We start from the raw sequence: 18,493 nt of genomic DNA on the forward strand, positions 1-18,493 counted from the left end.
TTTACAATTTTGATAGAACAGTAGCATATAATGCACTCGTAAGTGGATATCAGGCCCATGTAGAGCAAAATTGAGTATTTTGGTCTAAATAACCCAAAATGTGATGTCCACATATGTAGACGGCAGGTCCTAGGAGGTTAAAGTAGCCCAATTAGACTTTACTGTTCAAAAATGTCAAACTTTTACTGCAGCACCTCTTTTCTGCCTCTTTTGCCCTCCACGAGCCGTCAGCTGCTAACAGAAAGCTTAAGACATTTTGTCCCTACCATTTGTAGAAGGATCATTTTACATATAAATATAGCTGAAATCACAGCAGAGGCATTTGCCTAAACTTAGTGAATGGTGATATCTTTCTCAGACGTCATCGCTGTTATAAAATTAGTATTTTAGCTGAGCAGAGTAGCAAAAAATGGTTGAAAAAGGGCTTCAAAGTGACAGCTGGCTCATATTAGTCCTAATGGCTGTGTTTGTGTCACTGCTTCATGGTCATTTCATCTGACAGCAGAAACAGAAAAATATGGAAATGAGAGCACTTTTATTGGGAACTCAAGTGTATTAAAATATAGTACATGTGAGCATAAGGGAGTGGGAGAGAAGCAAACGTAGGGTAATATAATCTGTATGGGCCAAATACTGAATATAAAGGAAGTTTACTATTGTTTTGGGGGACATTGCTATCACAATAAAAGCCAGCAGCTTGGTCTTCAGCTCCTTGGATGCTTGAAGTACAGGAAAACTGGCTACTTTGTTCTGTTCTCTGTCAACGTGATCCCACACTGCTTCAACAATGTTGCGGTCTGGGCTCTGGGGAGGCCAGTCCATGACTGACGGTGTTCCACTGAGTGTTCTTCTATCCAGGTATGCTTTGATTGCACTGGTAGTGTGTTTGGGATCATTGTGATGCTGAAAAATGAAGTTGTTTCCAATCAGAAGCTTCCAAGATGGTATTGTATGGTGGATCAAAATCTGATGGTACTTTCCTGTTTATAATTCCATCAATCCTCGTAAAATCCCCAAACCTTGACATAGCCTTCACTATGTTTACCAGATGACTGTCTGATGGCTTACTTGTTTTCTTTCCCAAAAAAATGCTTCCTGACAGTTACTCTTCCACCGAGATCATTGCCAATGAGGCCTCGGTGAACAGTAGATGGATCAGTTGACTTGGTGGATTTCTTTCCTATTTCTTAAGGGCATAAATTTAAGATATTAACCATCTGTTGTATGTAGTTTTTCTTTTTTTTTTAGAACTGTCACGTCTTCCTTGTCCAGTTTCTTAAAACTTTTTGAATTTAAAATGGGTTCTTTGCTACGACTCCAAACTAATTGTAAATTAGTGGACAAAACACTGGTTTGTGCCTTGAGCTACTACTGAGCGATTCATAGGTGTAAAGCGACTTAACAAAGGGGAAAAAATGGTCAGGCACAAAGACTAGATGGACAATTAGCACAAAAAAGCAGCCAATGTCCAAAGAGAAACGTTTTCCCTAAGGGACACATTTAGCTTACTTTAAAGCAGCCACACTCAAGGGTAACAATAGATGACATTTCTACAGTTGCATATCGTTAGCTTCATAGCATAAGTGCCTAAGTCATTTTTTTGTGATGACATAGGCAGACGGACAGGATGATGCAGCAGTGGTAGGGGAGTAAAGTTAGGCAAAAATCTCAATTTGACCAAAAAATGACTTAGGCACTTATGCTATGAAGCTAACGATATGTAAAAGCATCATCACTGTATTTTTCATTCCCTCCTTTATCGATTTGTTTTTGTTTTCTGACAATAAAACTTAGCTGCTTTAGTTCACTCTCACTATTCTCACGCCATCAGTTAAAGTAACACTGAACTCACTGAATCAGAATCAGAATCAGAAAGGGTTTTATTGCCAAATGTTGAGCGGGTTTACAACATTAGGAAATTGCTGCGGTGCTTCAGTGCAAACATACTGTTATAAATTAAGCTTAAATAGACATGAAAATAAAAATGAGAATAAGAATTAAAAGTGCTAAGTAGATAGATAGATATATACATGATATATACATGAGTGCAGGTGGTGATCAGTGCCAAACATGGAATGATGCAGTGAACACAGCGTAGGGTCATGTGTTAGGGGTGGGAACAGTCATACGGTTATTGTTCATGTGTCCGACAGCAGAGGGGAAGAAACTGTTCTTATGGCGAGAGGTTCTGGTGCGAATGGACCGGAGCCTCCTGCCTGAGGGGAGCAGGTCAAACAGACTGTGTCCAGGGTGAGAAGGGTCAGCTGAGATCTGAGCTGCACGCCCCAGTGTCCTGGAGGTGTACAGGTCCTGCAGGGATGGGAGTCTGCAGCCAATCACCTTCTCAGCAGAGCGCACAACACGCTGCAGTCTCTGTTTGTCCCTGATAGTGGCTCCAGCGTACCACACGGTGATGGAGGAGGTGAGGATGGACTCGATGATTGCGGTGTAGAATTGCATCATCGTCTGTGTTGAAAGGTTGAATTTCTTCAGCTGCTTCAGGAAGTACATCCTCTGCTGGGCTTTCTTAATGACGGAGGTGATGGTGGGCTCCCACTTCAGGTCCTGGGTGATGGTGGTACCCAGGAAGCGGAACGAGTCCACAGAGGTGATGGGGGTGTCAGTCAGGATGATGGGGGGGAGTGGAGCTGTGTGCTTCCTGAAGTCCACAATAATCTCCACTGTCTTCTGGGCATTCAGCACCAGGTTGTTGTGGCTGCACCAGGACACCAGACGTACAACCTCCCTCCTGTAGGCAGACTCATCCCCGTCCGAGATGAGTCCAATAACGGTGGTGTCATCTGCAAACTTGATTAGCTTGACAGACTGGTGGGTGGAGGTGCAGAAGTTAGTATACAGGGAGAAGAGCAGAGGAGAAAGAACACAGCCCTGAGGGGAGCCGGTGCTGATGGTCCGGGAGTCCGAGACGTTCTTTCCCAGCCTCACATGCTGCTTCCTGTCCGTCAGGAAGTCAGTGATCCACCGGCAGATGGGATCAGGCACATTCATCTGGGAAGCTGCCTGTCTGGTGCTGCAGTAAATAGCAGACGGACTAGCTGGTGGTGGTGGTTGGGTATTTATCTGCTAAAAAGTCTTCTTTTACTACTAACTTGGGAAAATACTGGAATGTTGCAAGACCTCATTTTTGTTCTCGTCGCGAGACTACTTTAAGACTGGACGCATGTTTAAGTTCATTGTTATGCTGCATGAATAAATGTTTGACTGGTATGAATCCTCTCTGATTGTATTGTGATTGGATGACCTTCTAATGAAATAATCCCAACCATAAACATTTGGCCATTCAGATCCTCTGTGGTGCCTGCTTTTCACATTTTTTTTGTCTTCAACCCCTCTAGCAGCTCCCCCCATTTAAACTTCACAAGGAAATAGCTGTCAGTGTCAATTTCTTAGTTTCTACAACAAACATATTCACAGTTATTAAACGGTAGCTTTTGCTTTCATTTGAATTACGGCTTCTTTCGTATGCCTTGTTGCCTGAGAGTTCCCCCCGGGCCCATTCGCAGTCAGGAAACCAAGCTGTGTGGGGAAAGAAAGAATCAAAATGTTCTCGTAAATAAAATGGACTTTTAGCCATTTTAGTCTTAAGGGATTTTTTTGTGTTGGCGTTATTAGAGAGGTTTTTGTCTGTCACAATTTACAGAATGAGAGACGCAGCTTCTGGGAAAAGCTGATAAATTGAAACTCAACTGGCCCGAGTTGATTTTTGATCTGTTTCTTCGGAGCATCAATAGCCCCGATTAGAGGCACATCATTCTTTTACTCTAATAAGCTTCTCTTATAATAATAACACATAAAATGCCATCAAGATAATAAAATTAGCCAGTCACAGTGCATACTAACACACATCTCAGCCAAGTGCAGAATCCTTGTTTTGTTGTGCCAGTCCATTCCCATTAGCCACCTCTCTATTTTCAGGTCTGGTTTCTTTTAGTCTTCTGCAGTCTGCAAGATATTACATGATGGCAGGTTTAGATTTATTTATTTATGTGCAAACAACAAAAGTCTACTTGTTTTTACTGCACTACAAAACTACATTTAAAAAGCACAAAGAAAGAAAAGGGATTTTTAGAAAATGTAGTGATATTCCCTTAGGAATAACAAGAGTGAGCTGGGGGTGGTTTGTGCTCTCTGAGTGCTTCTTGTTTCAGTCCTCAGTTTGGCATTTCCACATCTGATTTTACCCAATTCTGCTGTTAATTTCTGATTCATGCCAAAGCCAAAAGAGCCTTAAGTAAGTGCTCTTCCTTTTTCTTTTTCTGTTTTCTTGTTAAACGTTCTGAAGTTGGATACATTTTAGACTCTGCCTCCTCTCAGTTTTACGTCAATCCCTCTGTGTCTAAATTTATTCAGAATTGGACCACTCATGTGCCGTCTAATCCCTCGGCATTATTCAGACCTCTCTTTTTCATCCTCCTCTCTTAGCCACTGGGCCATGGTCATTTGATTCTCACGCTTTACATATCAGAGTTAATTCTGATGTCATCCTCTCTGTACCTCAAGCCTTAAGGACCCTGAGGTGCTCTTAGCTTCTAGCCAATCTCAGGCTCTAATAACTTCCTATACCAAGTCTCTCGTACCTCTCACTCTCCAATGTCAGATCTTCGCATCTCTCAGATTTCACCATCTAGTCTTCAATGGCCCTGAGCAAATCACAGACTCTCGTTTCCCTGTTTTTGACTTTCAATAATCTTTTAGTCAATCTCAGTCTTTCAAAGCTCTCCACATCCAATTTTAGGCCTTCACATTTCCCCAGTTGCATGCTCTCGTACCTCTCCGTCTAGCCTGTTAAGGCACTGAGCCAATCATAGCACCTTATTTCCTTTTTATTTTCTGGCTTTTGGCAATGTATAGCCAATCGCAAGCTCTCATGTATCCCATACGCTCTCTGACAGCCTCTAGCCAATCAGGCTTTCATTTCTCCCTTTCCTTGTGAATGGGCTGCTAGTCTTTATCCCAAACTTCCTTCTTCTCTTTTCTAGATTCACCTTCTTTTTTATTTTTACATGCTCTTGTTTGCATCATTTCCCCAAGTTCAGTGTGTGCTAGGTAGCTTTGTTATCATACGAGCTGAAACTTCTTTGCCATGGAAAAAGGGTCCTGTCATGGATCCTTTCCCTCCATCCGGGACTACCCAGCGGGATTTTGCTAAAAATTAGTTGTTTTTTTTCCTTATAATGTTTATTCATTAACTTTTTAATTAGCTGGCTATAACACGCTATACTGACTGAATGCTGCAAAATCTGACCAGTTTAGACATCTGTTTTTGGCAGTTTGTGGAATATTATTTGCACAATTAGAGTTTTCACACAAATTGTGATGCATTAACAAACAGATTCTAACAGATGCCTCATTATATTTGACAAGTCTTTCTCGATATTGTTTATTTTTTTTCTCTGCATTAAAGAGAATCCTCTTGCCTCTGATCCTCACACTCTTATTTTGAAAGTTCAGTTGCTGCTAACCAGGTGGCTCCACCCCTTACAATAACCTGTTTCCACACCGGCTGGCTTGGATCTGAAAATAGATCTATTGTCCTCGGTTTTATTGAGCTGCTAATGCAGAGACGATCTTGTCCCGCAGCCAGAGGGACTTCAACTCTTCACATCTTGGACTGCAGCTGTGCAGCTGGCACTGTCTTCTGCTCCAGAGATCCACCGCAAGCTTTTGGGGGTCACACTACCCAGAACCTGCTCCATGCAGTAATTCATGTACCATGCAGAGCAGAAGAAAGAGTGCCAGCTGCAGTGCAAAGCAGTGGATTTCCAGTCTGTCTGTCTGAGAGGCAGCTGAGTTTATTGGTGTATGCATTAAATTTAAAAGTACAGTTTAATTGCTTTAAGAAAGCTTGTGGCTTTTTTGGTTCATACATATGCATTCTCCACCCCAGAAGACATCTAAACTGCATTGGCATCAACAGACACCACTCTGCATTTAACCTTTGGTTATTGTCAACCGATCGCAGCACAAGCCAAAGGTCTCTTAGTGTTAAAATGCACCAGACTACCATGTTTTTTATTGTTTTTTCCTTCCTGCTGTTGCAAGGGCTTGCTCATAGGGAGCATATTATTGTCTGATTTTTACCTTATAATATAAAGTGCTTCAACAACATGACCTTGCTGAAGTGATAGAGTTGGTACAATTCCAAACCCTTGATAGAAGCCAGCACGTGGAATTGAACTTTTGAAGACTGTTTGTGCCCACAACCCTTAGCCAGTGAATTCTTCTGTACAATCCATATGCACAACTGAGTTCTGGTTACAGTCACATGTGGAAATTATTATTCAGAAGTAGTAAGTATAATCCCTGTATTTCTCATATTTGTGTAACGGGAGACAGTTTAGTCATATTTGAATGCTGGGCGGACGAGATCCATATTAGACGCACATACCGCATGTTTACTTGCTCTGTTGCTAAACTGCTAATGGAGAAATCGCATCATCAAGTCTCCCTACAAACAAGACCGTGTTCCCAGCAGCACCGCAAGTCAGAGAGCACTTTGAAACTTGGCAGTGCTTTGGGAGCGTGAGCTGGATGCTCTTACACGCTTGTGTGACTAAATTAAGTGCCAAGTGCTGTCTCACTGTTTGAAACCTAAATGGACTGTAATGGTCCAGTTGCACTTACTCCAGTTGCATAATGGGCAGACCAGGTCTTTGTGGACAGACACACACTCAAGCATGCACACTCAAACATAAAAATGTAAACACACCCATGTGTGCAAGCGCAGGACACGCAGCTATTTAGTTTCTCACACATTTCCTAGAAATCTTTTCTGTGTCTCGGGCTGGATCGACTGCCTACAAAGGAATTTCTTCATCTGGTTTTCCCGTATCTCGCCTCAGTCCTCCCTCCGTCTCTCTTCCCACTGCTCTCATCTTCTGATTGATAGCTCTTTTTTTGCAGCTTCATCCCAATCAGCTAATTGTTCATTTGGACCTAATTAGGAACTTGATCTGCTGGCAACATTAGCATAAATGACTGATTTTCTTTTTGGGGAGGGAAAGCTTCAACTCACTCCAGAGCACTGCTGCTCTCAGTCTTTCCCTCATCCTTTTGATAAAGCATTAGTGCCACCCATGAATTTCAACAAAGAGGCCTCTCTTTGTGACCGCAAAGATAAAATGATGAATTGTTGGCTGTATCTTTCATTTTGAGTTGTGTCTTTGAAAGCAGCCCTGTCACTCATAGTGACAGATATTGTTTCCCCTTGTTTTGGTTTGTGAGTTGCGCATTGAAACCAGAATAGAAGCAGAAGGGGGCTCTGCTTGAGAGGTTATCATTAGGTAGAGGAGCAGACATCAAGACAAAGATTGGCATTAAAAACCCTTGAAAGGGATGCCAACATTTGACTTTTGGGCGATGCACCTTGCAGATGAACAAGTCCAATATGCTTGCCAATAGCTGTGTTTGGCTAATTTAACAGATTTAATGCAAGTATGGGTTGTTTATCTCTGTTCTCGTCTCACTCGCTTTACCTCTTTTCCTCTCCTCTAGCCAGATGGATACTGTCCAACCAGCAACATCTGTTTGCATATCATCAGGAGAAGTCACATCACACAACCTCTGATGCTGTTTTTAGGCCACTCAGTGCACTCATGCATACATGGTTCCCACTGGCATTTGGGTATTACAGGAAAGTAGTCTTTCTGTGGACATTTTTTTTAAAATGTTGGAACATTCTCACTTTTAGATAAAAAAGTTCCAGTAACTGTATGACTTTCCTCAACTTTGTAAGTTTTTCTGGGTTTTAAAAAGAAACGCTAATGAGCGTTGGTGGCTTTTAGCCTCGTAGCTGCCAGAATTTAAGCGTGGTTTGCAGAGCTGCTGGCTGCAGTCTGTGCTGAATCTGCAATGAGTGAGCGTGCATTACTGCGTACATCTCAGTATTGTTTCACTTGTGTTTGCTAGTGTCAGACTTCTAAATCCATCTCAGCCTTTGCAACCACATTCTTGTATTTCCTGCCGTGTTGCTACCATGAGTGGATCAAGGACATAGTTTGACACCCTTGGCAGGACTGTGTTTTCACCCTTAAAGGTTCTAAATTATTATTGTTTGGAGTTGGTGTGTGTGTTATGTACTGTATAATGTTGTATATACAGTACAAGAGGCATTCCTCCTTTACCCCGAATGCTGCTGACATGCTACATATCTTATAGCCGTAGTTATTACTTGTTGAACTCTAACAGAACATCGTGTCGAAAGAAGAAACCGTTGCGAGAAACACATTGTTGGGGTCCTCGAAAGTTTGCTACATGTTGTCACAGGATGATAAGAAGAAAGTGTACTTTATTGGTCCCCGTGGGGAAAATCGCTCTCTGCATTTAACCCATTCACTCAGTGAAGCAGTGGGCAGCCATTGGGCGCCCGGGGAGCAGTGTGTAGGGACGGTACCTTGCTCAGGGGTACCTCAGGGTAGCTGTTCAGGGGAATCGAACCCCCGACCTTCCGATCATGGGGCCACCACGCTACCTACTGAGCTATCCCTGCCCCAAACAAAGGGTTTTAGTGATTTGACCTCTTACATTAAAAATTAAACAAAACTATACATTGAAAAAAACAGAAAATGTTTTTGTAATTTTCAGTCACTACAAAAAAAACATGCTTAAGACTTGAATATGGAAAATTCCTTTATTTTAAAACAATACATTGTATCTTATTTTTATATTTTTTTCTACTGTGGATGGGTAAGACCCACAACACACTGCTGTGCCAATACTGCCGAATGAATATTCCCAGATGTTTGTCAGGTGTATTTGTTCATACTGTACTGTCCATCTGCTGTGTGTAGCTGTGTACATGTCATTAATATTAAATAATGCATTGACTGAGACAAAACAACAACAACAAAGCACTATCCCTGAATATTGCCTCACCTTTTCCCCACTTTCCACATCCCACCTGTAGTGCGCAAAAAGAGAAAATACAAAAAGTAAACATGCACCCCTGTAACAATTACATCAATAAAATCGTGCAATTATCACAAAGTCAGACTGAACAAATACAACAGGGGATCTTTGTTCTGTTTTCAGTTATTTAGAGTCATGCTTTAGCAAGTAAACCCAAAAGTAAGACGTCTGCTAAAGTTTTGGGGGAATCTGACAAGAGGTGGGCATGTAGACTGCCCAATAAAAATAAATAAATAATGACTTGATAAAGCTGCTAACAGCCTCGAAAAGGTTCAGGGACGTGTGAATGATAAGGTTTAGTTTATAAGACAGGCTAAGCTCACAGCTCTTCTCCCTGTACTGAAACTCAGAGATGTGATGTTGTGGTGAAGACCACTGCCTGTGAAAATCCCTTATCACGACTGCCAGAAAATCTTGTTTTTCAACCTGTTCTGCAGCAGTGCTCTGCTGCACATCTCCATTTGCTAGCCTTCAGTGCAAAAATGGCTGATAACTGCAGTTGGAAATATTCTACTAGTTATATCATTTATTTATTGCAGTTGCTGTTTGCTGATTTTTGGCATAAAGAAAAAGGGACTATTAATGAAGTGTGTGTGTTTAAAACTATTTGTGTGTCGACTGACACTGACAGACAGAATGTAAGTCTAGACCAAGAAATATACCATGGAAACCAGCATGTTGCCTAACAACCTTCATGTCTTCACATTTAGATTTATAACTTTAGACTGCAATCCAGAAATATCATCAAAAGCCAGTTAAACCGTAGTCTTGCTCGGATTTGTGTCTGGTTAATAGATGCTGAGCATGAAGCACAATTTCCGCTTAAATCTCAGAAACTCTGACGTCATTCGTATCCTGCTATTAACTGTAGATTTTGCAGCCCAAAATATTCCCAGTCAAACTGTGGAGGTTTGATCATGCTAATCAATGAGAGTGACTCAACAATTGCAACTCACTTCTGAAAAGGACTCAGCCAATATTCCCCATTTTGGAGCTTCTGATGTTGTCCCTGCTTTTGTTTGTTATTTTCTTGGCAGCTTTAAAATTGCACATCATAGTTCTGACTCATCTGATGCAACAATGGCATTGCTGTTTTCTTGCACTAATGTTTCACCGAGATGTGTTAAACTGGGAATTGCATTCCTCCTTTTCTGCCATTCCCTTTTTGTTATTTATTATTACTGGTTGCCTGTTTACTGGGACAAAATTTGACTTCCTCTGTCAGATTTTTATGACGCAGAGTGAAATAAGGTGAGCAGTAAAGAGAGAAAACATCATTTAAGCTGGTGGTCTGGTGCTTTGCCTTTAGGAGGCAAGGCCCTCCTGTACTTGCATCAGAAAAAAGGCACTTTTTCCTTGATATTGCTACTAATTTTGGTTAAATATAGTATAAATATAACAGGTCAAAAACTAGTTATCAATATACAGTGAAGGCACTTGAGTAAACCACCTCATCTTGTTATACTACTCAGCTACAAGTGATTTGCAGCTACTTTGCTGGACTATTTTACTACATAGTTTCTACATTGCTCCAAATATTGATTTCATTCTATAAATCTTTATGTTAGACAATTTGTACATTTTGTACTGATATATCTGTGATAAGCTAATATTGGGCATTCATGTATACAGTAAGAAACAGTCCTTAAAAAGTTGAATGCTTCTTGAAAAACAGAGTTAAAGTCATCATGATAGGCTCACAGCATAGAAGTATGAAGCAGGTAAGCAAATGACGGATTTACCATCATTTCGATCTTTCGTGCTAGCAGGGTGACACTAAGCATTAGAAAGTATAACGACATATATCACAGCACACAAAGACGCAATGATTTCAATCAGCTCCACCTACACAGTCGAATTAATAAAAGCTGACTGGCAGCGACTGATCTTTTTCCCTTCATAGAAAAATCAGAGCGAACTTGCTTTTCCATGTAGTTTTTAAGCCCAAAGTGGAAAAACTTTGGTAATTTTTCACTAATAGAATTTGTTTGTACACATGTCAGAGCCCCCCTGCCGTGTGGGCTGATCATTAAATGTGTCGTGAACTTTTCGTCGCTCGCTCACTCTTCTTCTGCACCCCCCCGCGCAGCACCAAAGATGATGAGCTGCTGGGGGTGTTTAAGATGTGTGTAAGGTAGACGAAGAGGCTTTTGTGTTTGTGTGTGCGGCAGCGAGGTGAGGATTGCTGTTGAAAAAACCTGTAGTGGGCCTACAGAGCTCTTAACCACATCCTGTTCCTGCAGGTTCACAAGTTAAAAATGTTTTGATGAAGCGAGATGTGCCACTTTCTCATCCCGGGTGCCGGGGTGTGTTATTTTTCCTGGTCTTGTTCAGTCTTCCTCCATCTTCACTGCTTCCGCATTCTCTTAGATAACAACTTCCCAGTTGTTCGCAAAACTAATCCAGCGACTTTAACTTTGAAGTAGACATTCATGACCTCTAAAGGATGAATCCTAATGTTTTTTGGTCATCCGCAGCTTTCCAACCGTTCACTGAAATATCACAGCTACTTGCTTGAGTGCCAGTATGAGGGAATTCGAAGCCTCTGAATTATGGGAGCTCTGGTGATCCAGAGCCATAATCTGGTCAGACGTTTTTAAACTATCTCTATCTCTGTGTTTTTGTCTTACAAGGACCCAGATTAACTTCACCGTGGCCATCGACTTCACAGCTTCCAATGGTGAGTCTTCTCATAAACACACATTTAGACACACAGAGTGCCCTGAATGCCTGGGGAGCATTTATTCAAATATATGCAGATGGGGGAATCAAGTGTTTCCTAATAGCCCTCTCCATCACACCTGGCGGTAACGTGCTATGATGGCCGTGATTAAAGGGCTGTGTTATCAATCTACCCTTGAGCTCAGTAGTAGGTGGACGATTGAGGCTGTTCAGCCGGTCCTATTAAATGAAATAAAAACTCTTCAACTGTAGTTGTAATAAATGTGTTAGAGGCTGAGGTGCGCTTGATCTTGTCAGCCAATTACAAAACCCTCAATAGCCACCGCAGTTTGTTAAAAACAACCCACGTAGTGATATAAAAAGTTGCCTACGGATAGATAAAACAAAAAAAATAAGCAACGCATTCTCGCCGCTGTAAGGTAATTAGCAGCTAATTTAACTCCATCGCTGAAGCTATCATGACTCAAGTGTTTTTCTACAAATTTACACATCATGAACCACTAGAGATTTATTGGATGGTTACTTTTGGACGAGCTCTCTGTGACAAAGATGTGCGAAAAATCAAGAAGTGGTAAAACAACATTTACAACTTCAGGCAGCTATTCTAGCAGTGATCATGGTTCCTGCAGCTTCTGACAATCCATGATGGCCCGGTCTGTTTTATGTGCTTGCTGGAAGGAAATCTCCTAATTTGGACTTAACTTACTTGTGATTTTGAAGATAAGATTCTGTCTCTGTCCACAACAGGTAACCCAGCCCAGCCCACCTCACTCCACTACATGAGCCCCTACCAGTTGAATGCCTACGCCATGGCTCTGAAGGCAGTCGGAGAGATAATTCAGGACTACGACAGTGATAAGATGTTCCCTGCACTTGGCTTTGGAGCCAAACTGCCACCCGATGGACGGGTGTCCCATGAGTTTGCTTTGGTAAGTACAGGACTGAGACTTGTACCCTGCAATTAGCAGCCATTTGCAGTCAATGGAGAGTCATTTATAATAGGTGACCTATGATTAGTGTTGGAGAGCGCAAGAGAGGGAACGAGAGGAAAATTACTATTTCCCTAAAACAATTACATAAACACTTTTAAATTTATTCTATTCATTTGTATTCACACTGAACTGTTTTCACTTCACAAAGCTGAAAGGTAGATTCGTGGCTTGCCTGCATTATTCTAACGTGGTCGACAACACTGTACTGGTAAACAACCGTGGATGCTCTTTAATCTCCGGGTCCATTTGCTGCTTAGTGGTGTGTTACGTATTCACACGCTTGACGGGTACTATGGAGATTTGCATATTTGTAACACAGCAGTTGAGGAGTTTTCCAGCTAATTGACAGGCTCAGGTTTTAATGTCAGTTCTTTTACATTGTGGAATTTAATGCAGCTCCTGTCAACAAAAACACAAAAAAATGTCTTCATTTACGAGAGTCTCAAATGTTCCCAGTCACACGGAAAAGTTGTGAGTTATGCTTTACATTTGAATAACTCGAGGGTCATTCTAGCCTTTGATGGTTGCATTTATTTACTGTGACCTTTGAACCATCCGTTCTAATGTTTTTCATACAACCAGCCAAAATGTCAAAAGCAATATCAAACATGTCTTTAGTGTATATATGGTGTTGTTGACAATGAAAGTTGTTGCAACCAGCAGTCTCAGAGTAAATCCTGCTGTCTTAAAGGTTCCTCGATATAAACTGGATAAACTGTCCCGACCAGTGCTGGTCAAGTTACTTGAAAAAAGTAATTGGTTACCAATTACTGATTACTTCTCCAAGAAAGTAATCCTGTTACTTTACTGATTACTTATTTTCAAAGTAATTAGTTACTTTCTTACTTAGTTACTTTTTAAAAACATGATACACAACCTGAGTAAAGCAATAGACCTTTCAGCCGAATTCTATTTTTATGCATAATCCGTCATATAAAATTTAATCAAAAGAAAAAGGTCTCTTTTAAAAACTTGTAATCTTTTAACTTTATGCATCAAGCAAAAATTTATTATATGAAACTAATTTGTTTAACATTTAAACCTATTTTCTGCATATTCCAGCTTATAAAATAAAATAATGTTTTGTGTTTACGCTCTTTCAAAAAGATGCAAGATTCAGCTGCACTGAGTCCTGTCGCTCTTAAATCTATTGTCACCTGTTTAGCAGGAGTGGAGCCGGTGGAGGTTTGTGCTGTGCCGCAGTGGTCATGTCAGTGGGGGGGATCCAGGGGTTTCTCTGTGAATGTCACATTCCCGTGGCAGCGTGCTCGGTGCTTGCTCAGATTTGAAGTTTCATTTTTCGCTGTAGAAAGAAGTTTTCTTGCCACGCAGAGTGTACGACAGACGCTAATGTTTTTGTCAATTTTTATGGAATCAAACTCAAAGTGATGTAAGTACGCCCACGCTTCAAACGCTGCACGGTCGTACTCTCCATATTATCCGTTATTGGTCTATCTACACACGTGTTGCTGCCACGGACGTCGCATGCTCGTACGTCATTGTCATAAGACACACAAATAAAATCACGGTTTAGTAACGCAGTGTCCTTACGGGAAAGTAACAGTAATCTAATTACCTTTTTTGCAATAGTAATCCCTTACTCTACTCGTTACTTGAAAAAAGTAATCAGATTACAGTAACGCAAGTAACGCGTTACTGCCCATCTCTTGTCATGACTGATGATACACTTACCTGCCACTTTGTTAGGTATACCTGTTCATGCGGATAAGCAGCCTGTTGAAGTTCAAAGTGAGCATCAGAATGAGGAAGAAAGGTGATTTTAATTACTTGTGGCATGGTTGTTGTTGCCAAACGGATGGGATTTCCCCAAACATCCATCTGTAGAGAGTACATAAATGATTCACTTGCTTCTCCTCTTCCTGTGGCCCTGCTGAATGCATCTCAAATCAATCATGGAAGGTAATCCCCTCTTCTTCTTTCCTCTGCAGAACGGGAACCCTCAGAACCCATATTGTGCAGGGATTGATGGTGTAATGGAAGCCTACTACCAGAGTCTTAAGTCGGTTCAGCTTTACGGCCCCACTAACTTCTCTCCTGTTATCAACCATGTGGCCAGGTAACACACGTACACCAGTGATTTTAAGTGTCTGATTTACATCTCTCGGTTTTTGCTTTTCTGTACGCTGAGCACGCTGTTTTACGCTGTCGTAATTGTCATCACTTCCTTTAAAATGAACTTCGTATCATTTGAGTACGCGTGAAAGAACGGAGAGTACATTTCACTCCGACACTCAACGTGTGTTCTCGGATTTTCTGTAATGAGCTCTCTGAAGCAGATGTTTGTAATGTAGCTAAGAAGAGTTAGAATGCAGGAGAAAAACCTCGGGACACAAACAGAGAAGGTGCCTGACGGATGATTGCGTGTTTGTTTGTGTCTGTATACCGATGAGAACGTAATTTATGCTGCGGGGGAAGACGAGCAGGCGGACAATCAAGAAAAAGACTTCCAAAAGAAAAATACATTAAGAATCTGTTCATGCAAGTATGTAATTATAGCGAGGTCTCTCGTCAGGTTGCTTTTCATATCTGGGAGATAATTTACTCACATCTTAATCGTGTACTTACACATACAAATAGAGCATAACACAGATGCCTAACCAGCTTGTAATGAGTTCAGTATTTTGCACATTTTCGATTACTGGTTATGTAGTATTTGAGCCCTTTCCAACCCATTGGTCAGTCCCTTTGAGCAACAGCAACTTATTAGCTTAGCTTAGCATAAAGCCATGACGGTTAGATCATTGGCGCTCCAATCTGCATCCCTTTGTATCCTTGGGCAACATACTGAACCCCAAGTTGCTCTCTGATGTGTGAATGTTAGAAAAAGGTGCCTGTAAGGTTACATGAGGCATGTTGTATAAAGTGTTTTGAGTGCCCAAGTACAGCAGGAAAACTCCATAATTAGCCCAAAAGCACTGCCTGTCACCAGGTTGTGGTGTGTGTTATCAAAGTCAAAGTCAAAGTAAACTTTATTGTCATCTCTGCTATATATAGTACAGAATATAGAGGCAGTTCAGTTCATTTCCATTCAGTGCAAAAGACATACATATATATACACACACACACACACACACAGATAAGACTAAGGTAAAAGGATCAATAACAGTTTACAATTTACAGGTTGAAGTGATTTAAAGTGACCATGAGCAGGATTCTTGAGAGCAGGATTGTCCATAGAGCAGCATCTGGGTTACAAAGGCAGTGATATGTGGAGTGCAATAGAGGCAGTTAGTTAACAGTTTGTGTGGGTGTGTTTGTTGGGGGGAGTGGGAGAGCCTGTAGTGAGTTCAAGAGTCCGGTGGCTTGTGGGGAAAAAGCTATCTTACAGTCTGGAGGATCGGGCCTCGATGCTGCGATAGCATCTGAATATTGGAAGGAGAGAAAAAAGTCCATGTGAGGGGTCAAGCACGATCCAGGAGGCCTTACTGATGCAGCACTTGTGGAAGAAGTCCCGTAGCAGAGGGAGAGATGTTCCGATGATCTTGGCAGCTGCTTTAACAATCCGCTGTAGCTGGCGGAGGTTGCCGACTCTGCAATTGCTGAACCACACGGAGGTGCAGCTGGTCACAGGTTATACACCCATGTGTCACATAGAATATTCAGTGGTTGTTGGGAAGTAAAAAACGTGTCCAAAGGAGACAAGGTGGCAAAGTTGGCATTAAATCAAAAGGTATTTATTATTGATTAAACTAAAGGAAACAGACAAACCGCCTTTACCATCAAGAGGAAGAGCAGCACACCAAAGTCTAGAAGCTGGCCACGAAGCAAAAGAGAACAAGTCAGACATGTTAAATGATTCAAAGACCGTCCTCTCCACCAAGGCGTGAGCAACCTCAAACACGCACACAGCTGTAAAGTAAACGCTCCGTGGAACTGGAGGTCCAGCAGAATCCAGCTGCGTGTCACGGGTTGTACTTGTGTTTATCTTGAGGAGATTTCTATAAATATTTCATTTAAAATATCATATTTAATTTCTAGGTAGTCATTACCTTTCATGTAAAAGTAGGCCTGCCCAGCCCACAGACCAAAAAATTATCTGTGGAAACGCAGCACAAACGTGAACCACAGTCATTTCAACTTGTGAAGAAACACATTGACTAGGACGGCCCTGTATCAGTGATAGAAAAGTCTGAGAGAACTCGCTCTTCCAAACGTTTCATAAAATTCTCTCTTTCACTATCTTATTTTTCACATTATTTTGCCAATCTCCAAATATCTGTATGCTCACGAGGCAGCTCCACACCCTCTGCACTCTGTCACATTTTTTGACAGCATATTGTCCCCAGGCTGTTAGAAGAGTCAGCCTTTGAACCCCTCTCACTGATTTGTAGTCATGAACAAAGGTATCACGATGACTAGAAAAAGAGAGCATGTTTGTCCCATACTGGCTTCTCTTCTTTAGATTCATGTAAAGTCAAAAACTCAGCACAAGGTTTTGAATATTCAGGCCCAACTTATCTTAAAAACCTCATAGTACCATCCATCCATTTGCTTCCGCTTCTCCTTTTCAGGGTCGCGGGGGGCGCTGGAGCCTATCCCAGCTGTCATAGGGCGAGAGGCGGGGTACACCCTGGACAGGTCACCAGTCTGTCACAGGGCCAACACACAGGGACAGACAACCATTTGCACTCACATTCACTCTCACATTCACACCTAGTGGCAATTTGGATTAATCAATGAACCTATCCCCACAAGCTGCATGTCTTTGGACGGTGGGAGGAAGCCGGAGTACCCGGAGAGAACCCACGCAAACACAGGGAGAACGTGCAAACTCCACACAGAAAGACCCCGGCCTGATGGTAGAATTGAACTCAGGACCTTCTTGCTGTGCGGCAACAGTGCTAACCACCGTGCCACCGTGCTGCCCTCTCTCTGACTGCTCTCTTCTGTGGAACCAGCTCCCAGTTTGGATTGGGAGACAGACACCCTCTCTACTTTTAACCTCTTAAGCCCCAACGCCTAACCGATCTCCTGCCTTTTGCCCCTGTATCTGGAGCATTGGGGCTTAAGAGGTTAAGATTAGGCTTAAAACTTTCCTTTTTGATAAAGCTTATAGTTAGAGCTGGATCAGGTGACCCTAAATCCTCCCGTAATTACGCTGGAATTTTCACTTACTCTATTTTTAGACACCACTCTGCATTTCCACAGCATGTTTTGTGTCTTGTGTCCCTCCATGAACCTGTTCTGCTGGTTTCTTCTTGTTAATTGGAGATAAAGTATCTGAATTTTAGGAGCAGGACCACACCTCCAAACACGCTCCTTCCAGTTCTCATCTATGTAGGTTCCCCAAGTCCTACAAGCTGTTTGTTCTCGTTTACGTGGCCCACCCTCCCTCCCCTTTTCAATTCTTTCACTTCTTCACTTCTATGTAGTACTATGGGTAAACTATGGGGATCTGCCAGGCCCATGAGCCACCGCCAGTCCCCAAACCGCAGCTCAATTCATGTCCAAGCCTTTCACCTTTATCAACTAAACCGCTGTCAAACCTCAAATGAGGACATGGGCCCAGCGGGTGAAAGGGGAGTTTGTTGGGGTTTTCTCTCTATTTCTTGTAGGATCTTTTCCTCACAAGATGAAGGGCTTTGAGGTGACTGTTGTTGTGATTTGGAGCGATATAAATAAAATTTAACTGAATTGAATAGTAACAATAAGAAACAGCACAGCTCTGTTACCCCTGACTCAGAGCCAGGCCAGTTCTTTAAACAAAGTGAAGCTGACATTCTGTTTTATAACTCAATATTTAATAGAGGCTGTTCATTTTGCTGCTTTTGTTCTGTGCCTGAAATATTCTTCTCCTCAGTTCAAATAACAAACCCAATCAAAACTGCAGCATGTATGCTTGCAGCATATATATATATATATATATATAT

At 41.8% G+C, this 18,493-nt stretch overlaps 1 protein-coding gene across 1 annotated transcript in view; it reads left to right on the forward strand.

Moving 5' to 3' along the window:
* LOC102193326 (copine-8) overlaps positions 1-18,493 on the forward strand; it is a 104,888-nt gene that overhangs the window by 74,660 nt on the left and 11,735 nt on the right. The window contains exons 14-16 of the mRNA XM_005725098.1: positions 11,562-11,608; positions 12,358-12,539; positions 14,552-14,679. Coding sequence (XP_005725155.1) covers positions 11,562-11,608; positions 12,358-12,539; positions 14,552-14,679 — 357 coding nt within the window. The remainder of the gene's footprint in view (positions 1-11,561; positions 11,609-12,357; positions 12,540-14,551; positions 14,680-18,493) is intronic.

Source organism: Pundamilia nyererei, unplaced genomic scaffold (assembly GCF_000239375.1).
Source record: "Pundamilia nyererei isolate P.nyererei 1_Seehausen unplaced genomic scaffold, PunNye1.0 scaffold00014, whole genome shotgun sequence".
NCBI classification, from domain to species: Eukaryota; Metazoa; Chordata; class Actinopteri; order Cichliformes; family Cichlidae; genus Pundamilia; species Pundamilia nyererei.